General features: G+C 38.0%; 1 protein-coding gene across 1 annotated transcript in view; it reads left to right on the top strand.

The window, feature by feature from the left end:
* Positions 1 to 5,529: 5,529 nt before the first annotated feature.
* Positions 5,530 to 6,779, top strand: part of LOC136027632 (PAN2-PAN3 deadenylation complex catalytic subunit PAN2-like) — a gene marked incomplete at its 5' end in the record, with an annotated part of 12,720 nt that continues 11,470 nt past the window's right edge. Inside the window, 1 exon segment of the mRNA XM_065705057.1 lies at positions 5,530 to 5,737. Within this exon segment, the coding sequence (XP_065561129.1) occupies positions 5,530 to 5,737 (208 nt within the window).

The raw sequence follows: 6,779 nt of genomic DNA, 5'->3' as shown, positions 1-6,779 counted from the left end.
AAAATTCTAAGAATCAATAGATTGCTTTAAAAGAAAAATCAGAGGGTTAATGCCGGTAGGGATTTAAAATAAGAGCTCTGAGTCACGAGGTCCTTCTAAATATAAAAATTCATTAAGATCCGATCACCCACTCGCAAGTTAAAAATACTTCAATATTTCTAATTTTTCCTCTCCCTTCAGCCCCTCACATGTTCGAATCGGGGAAAAGACGTTTATCAAGTCAATTTGTACAGCTCCCTGCTACGCCTACCAATTCGTCCTAGCACGTCCAGAAGCACCAAACTCGCCAAAGCACTGAACCCCACCATCTACCTCCCCCCCCCAAAGAGAGCGGATTCAGTCCGGTTACGGTCAGTCACGCATCTACGACATTTATAAGCATTTTCCAAAATTTCTGGTTTCCTCCACCAGCTCCCCCAAATGTCAACAGATCTGGTTGGGATTTGAAATAAGAGCTCTGAGACACGAGTTCCTTCTAAATATCAAATTTCGTTAAGATCCAGTCACCCATTCTTAAGTTAAAAATACCTCAATTTTTCTAATTTTTCCAAATTAACAACCCCCAGCTCCCCTAAAGATAAATGATCCATACCAATTATGTCAATCTCGTATCTATAACTTGTGCTTATTCTTCCCATCAAATTTTATCCCAATATCTCCACTCTAAGCGTTTTCCAAGATTTCCGGTTTCCAAGATTTCTGTTTCCCCCTTCCAACCCTCTATGTCCCCGGATCTGATTCGAATCGAAAATGGAGCATCTGAGATATAAGATTCTTCTATATATCAAGTCAAGGAGGCACATTCGTGCCTCTTTAAAGAGGCGAACCACGACAATGTTAAGCGATCTTCGGTTCCAGTGGTCGCAGAGGGATGTATTTCGTAGCCCGAGCTCCAACTAAGAAACCTGCCAAATTTCATCTCCCTCCGACTTTTCCTTCATGGGGAAAATCTGGCCGAAAGTTTCGACCCCCCAACCCCACCCCACCCCCCTTTAACGTTGTCCGATCGGGCTGAAATTCACAAGTTAAGGTCCCCTAGGGCCCAGGAGCTTATCTGCGAAATTTCAGCTCGATCCGATAACTCCTTCCCTGTTTTCCAGAAACCACGCATAGCCACTTAATGTTCATGTTCTCCTTTTGTTTTTTTTTCGCCATGCCTACAGGTCACAGCCGACATCGGATCTGGGTGTACGAAGACTCATTCGACGCGGAATTCTCCGAGTAATTTTGCTTGAAAGTTTCGTCGGAAAATCTTAACCCCCCGATTTTCTAGCTTAGAAAAACCCCATTTCCCCATAAGAGCCCATGTTAAGTTTTTTGTTGTTAAAAGTTGCGAATTTCAACATTAAAGTACATCAAAATGATCAGCTCGACATGGTGAGACTGACTGAAAGCTTCAAAAAATTCTGCCTTGATCCGTAAAATTTTTAATTGAGAAAAATGAGAGAAACCCTTCTTTTTTTTCTGCCACGCCTACAGGTCACAGCCGACATCGGATCTGGGTGTACGAAGACTCATTCGACGCGGAATTCTCCGAGTAATTTTCCTGGAAAGTTTCGTCGGAAAATCTTAACCCCCCGATTTTCTAGCTTAGAAATTAATTTTTGAAATTCTTAAAAGTTATTTAAAAGTTATATTTATACACATGCAGGTATTTCGACTTCAAACATGCCCGGTTAGCTCAGTCGGTAGAGCGTGGGACTTTTAATCCTAAGGTCAAGGGTTCAAGTCCCTTATCGGGCGGTTTTTTTCACAAAATATGAAAAAAACTTCGTTTTCTTAAAGAGTTAAAGAGGCTGCATCCCAAAGTTGAACCTTAAAACGTACAGGAATTAGGAGAGGCAGTCCTAATTTCTGTACGAGGAGTACAGGAATTATTAAATTACATCCACCATGGATTGTAGAGAAACGTACAGAAATAATATGAAAAAAACTTCGTTTTCTTAAAGAGTTAAAGAGGCTGCGTCCCAAAGTCGAACCTTAAAACGTACAGGAATTAAGAGAGGCAGTTGGGGGGCTGCCACCCCCCAAACCCCCCGCTTTTAAAGACTCTTTTGTACAGTTTTTTTGTTTTGTTAATTAAAAGAGGGCCTTTCCGAAGCCAAGAGCGGGGGGTTAGGGGGGCGGTAGCCCCCCACAACAAAAAACCTGTATACAAGAGTCTTTAAAAGCGGGGGGACAAGAGTCTTTAAACTGCTTCTCCTAATTCCTGTACGTTTTAAGGTTCGACTTTGGGACGCAGCCTCTTTAACTCTTTAAGAAAACGAAGTTTTTTTCATATTATTTTTCATTGAGATACGATCACCTATTCTTAAGATACCTCGATTTCACGTTTTCCAAAAATTCCGGCTTTCCCCTCCAACGCCCTTCATCGAGTTCCTTCTAAATGTGAAATTTCATTAAGATAAGATCACTCTTTTGCAAGTTAAAAATACCTAATTTTTTCTAATTTTTTAGAATTAACCTCCCCCCCCCCAACTCCCCTAAAGAGAGCAGATCCGTTCCGGTTATGTCAATCCCGTATCTAGGACTTGTGCCTATTTTCCCGCCAAGTTTCATCCCGATCCCTCCACTCGAAGCATTTTCCAAGATTTTAGGTTCCGCCCTCCCCCAACTTCCCCTTCATCGGATAAGGTCGAGATTTAATATAGGAGCTCTGAGACATGATGTCATTTCAAACATTAAATTTCATTAAGATCCGATAGCTTAAAAGAGATCCGATCGCTTAAATCGCTTTGAGTATAAAGAATTTAGTGAATACTCCCCCAAGTCCCTATTTAAAGAAATATGATTATTTCTATATATATATATATATATATATATATATATATATATATATATATATATATATATATATATATATATATATATATATATATATATATATAATATTATATTTCTCCGCCCCTGTTTAATAATACTGTCATTGTGCCACTACAGAACTTTCAGACCACATGTATATTTAAAGGTATTGACGTTTCGCTATATAACTATGCTGATGACATCTTTGGTATTAGTTGAATATCCTTTGGAATTGAGGAAAATTTTCGAATTCTCGACAGGGAGTACAAACGTATTGATCTTCGGTTTAATGAGAGTAAGACTGAGTTCCTGGTGACAATGTTAAAGTTTAAATATAACCACCGTTTCTTGGCTAGCGTTTATAATGGATTTGCTGTTCCGCATCTACTCGCCCTTGCACCATTTTGGTCTCTTCTTTCTGTTTCATATATTAAGGATATACGGAGGTGTTTCCACAAGTATGCGAAATATTTGCTACGGCTGCCTCTCTGGACTAACAACAGCTCCCTATCCTCGCGGTAGGGAGTTGCTCGTCCAGTGTCCGCTGTGCGGAAATGAAACGAGAGATATCAAAGGCAGTTTATTGTTGAAAGCACCTCTGAAATTGTCCTTCATTGATAATGTGTTTGGTCTTACATATAATTGTCCTTATTTGTATTTTTTTTCTTTTTCTTTTTTTTCCTGCCAGTTCTTCTTTTCTTTTGGTTTGTTTGTATTTGTCAGAATTTATTTGTTTATTTCCCTTCTTTTTCTTTATACTCTATCAGTGTTGTATTTTAAATTTATTTTGGCCAATAAATTGATATATATATATATATATATATATATATATATATATATATATATATATATATATATATATACCTATATACATATATATATATATATATATATATACCTATATATATATATATATATATGTATATATATATATGTATATATATATATATATATATATATATATATATATATATATATATATATATATATATATATATATATATATATATTATGTATACATGATGCTTTCCAGTCCATTGAGTCCTTGCCTTTATGTATAAAGTACTTGAAATTAATGTTTAACATTTTCTACCAAACAAAATCATAGAAGAGGAGAAAGTGAAAATAATGAAAAAGATGTTGTAGTAAAATTGACCGAAAATGTGTGTAATAGCCATCAAATTTGTACCCAAATCTGTCAGAGTTAATAATACTAACAGAACTAGAAAAGACATGGTTCTGTTTTTGATTAAATTCTTAATTTGAATCTTGATAACCTTTTTTTTTGTCTCTATTGGTCCTTAGCTGCATACAAAACGATGCCTAGATAATACAATAAACCAGAAAATAATTATTCTTTTACCATTGGTGGACCTCAAAAATGCAAATAGTTTGCATACCATCTCATACTTCATAAACTTTAAAGTTTGATTTGTCTGTTTTTGGAAACGCTGCGAGAAAAGCTGCAATGTACATTGACTTTAAAGTTGCCTAAAGAAAGTGTTTCTAATAAAATTTAGAATGAAACCCAATTGTAAGTTAACTCGGCTGCAATGATTCAAAAATACAAAATTTGGAGGGGGTCAAAATGACCGACAAATAACGTTTGATGTATTTGGTTTTTATTAAACAACGTTTTAGTCTTTGCTTTTGCAAGAAAAGTACCTGTTGGCTTAAAAAACAATTTAACCCCATACTACTGATAGTATGTCGACACTAGCGCTATGAATCCCTAGCTGCACGCTTGGGAAGTAATATTTGTGTCTGTATATCGGCACTAGCATCACAAATCCCTAGCAGCAGGGTTGGGAACTAAAATTCCTGTTCGTATCATTACTCTAGGCTTATCGAAAATACAAGACAAAATTAACAATTTATTTGGTGCAAATTATGTATTCAATCTTATGGAAGAAAGATAATCTGTTAGAAATCGTTGCATGGGGTTAGAATTATGGCTCTCAGGAACAAATTTTTTGCAGTGGGGGGGGGGGTATGTACCCCAGGTAGAAATTGCTTGTCTAGAAGGGAGAGGGGGGGGGCCTAAAACAAGGTCAGATATCATCTAGACTTTGCCTCTTAGGAATACCCTCTTCCTTGTCGTATAAAAAGTCTAGACAATGTCGTGAGGAATAGCCTATTGGAGTTTTCTGTATAAATCCTTGCCTATGGTCGCTAGAAAGGAATTGGACCTGCTCCATAGAATTTGGGGCCCGGAAAGACATATCAAAAAGAAATGGCAGATTCTCCATAGGAAATCCCCCATGGAAGCATTGTGACTAACTCTAGCCATCAATATTCTCTCAAATTTTTCTTTCATTGAGTTTTATAGCCCTTCAGCCAGAAAGTGCAATGGGGGTTGTGGGCCAGCCAGACTTTGCTTTCGTAAACCCTTCCTGCTTACATTCCCCAGATTTCTCCAGGTACCCATTTAGAGCTGGGTCGACTTTGGCTGATCTTACAGAGTCAGTGACCCCCGGCCCAAACCAGATAACCGTCCACGCCACGGGTAGAACTCGTGCCTCTCGGACAAAGTATTCCCAGCCCGGCGAGCCAATCACTTAACCCGGAGGGCTAAGTACATGTGGGATTAAAACCTGACTTTTTTTCAGCTTACTTCGTTTATGGGAGAAGGTGTTGAGTTCTAATATCTTTGAGGCTAAATTAAATTTAACGGCTTTCGTTTTACTACAGCTGAGGTGTCTGTTTTAAAAGCTTGTTATTTTTCAGGTCTGGAGCGATGGTTCCTGACAGGTTCTTGACAGTATATGATCTACGCATGAACAGAAAGATGAGTCCTGTACCACTCTCTTTAGAGCCATTCCTATTAAAATTTATGCCGGCATTTTCCTCACGTTTAGCCCTGTTATCTACGATGGGACAACTAATTGTCTTTGATGCTATCGCTGGACCAGCCTCTGCTGCAATGATGGAGCATGTATGTACCATTAGTCATAAACGGCGTTATAGTTTTGGGCTATTAGTTATTTGTGTGTATGTGTTGTAGAGCTTCCCAAGTTTTTTTTTATCTCTTGGGAAGAACCGTCACTTTTTCTAATTTAAAAATATCTTAAAGGAGCTAAATATGACAATTTATGACTTGTTCAAAAATACCCCCCCCTCCAAAAACACAAGGAAGGAGTGGAAATGTATACAAATGAAGTTTTCTGTATAATCAAGAAAATCTGATTTTTTTTTCTCTCTCTCTCTCTCTCTTTCTCACTGTGTCTCTCTCACTTTCTCTCTGTCTCTCTCTCCCTCCACTTTACTTCACTCTGTACCAAAGTCCTTTCCGTGCAAAGCAAATACGTTTTGTCGTCTTTCGGACATAAAATCAAGTACGATTTTGAGTGTTCGCGTAAAGCAAACCATACACTGTTGCAAGTGTTCATGTCTCTTCGTGCAAAGCAAATACTTTTTGTTGTCTTTCGGACATAAAATCAAGTACGGTTGTGAGTGTTAGGCGTTTCGTACCCATTCGTGCCTGTTGTGCATCATTGCCCCTTCACTTGGATAATCTTCAAGAAGTGTGGCTTTCTCGGGGGAGTTGGCGGATGGGAAAGTAGTACAAATGGAGGTGAGAAATTCATCAACTTCGTTTGACCCTAGTATATGGTCATTATCGTCGTATATCTTGATACTGGTTTAGTAATATTTCAAGCCATCACTTTGACTGAGCAATTAACTGTACTAATTAACTGTACTGTAAAGGCAGCTGCGTTCATGGATCAATGCCGTAATAGTAGGGTTAATCCACTGTTTGTCTTATTCACTGAAGTTTTTGTTGGAAATATCTCGAGCTAATTTGACGGAAATCCACTGAAAGCGCACACCCTTTGCTCAAGTGAAACGTACGTTGAAGCCTCTGGGAACCTCTACTTGGTGATCCAGTGACCATATTCACTGATTGCACGGTCAGTAATGGATCAAGTTGTGATGTGTGGATTCTTAGATTCTCTTACAGAATTTTTGGCTTTTGC

Source organism: Artemia franciscana, chromosome 5 (genome assembly GCF_032884065.1).
Source record: "Artemia franciscana chromosome 5, ASM3288406v1, whole genome shotgun sequence".
NCBI lineage: Eukaryota > Metazoa > Arthropoda > Branchiopoda > Anostraca > Artemiidae > Artemia > Artemia franciscana.
The sequence above is the reverse complement of the archived record's forward strand: the minus strand, read 5'-3'. Positions and strand labels throughout refer to the sequence as shown.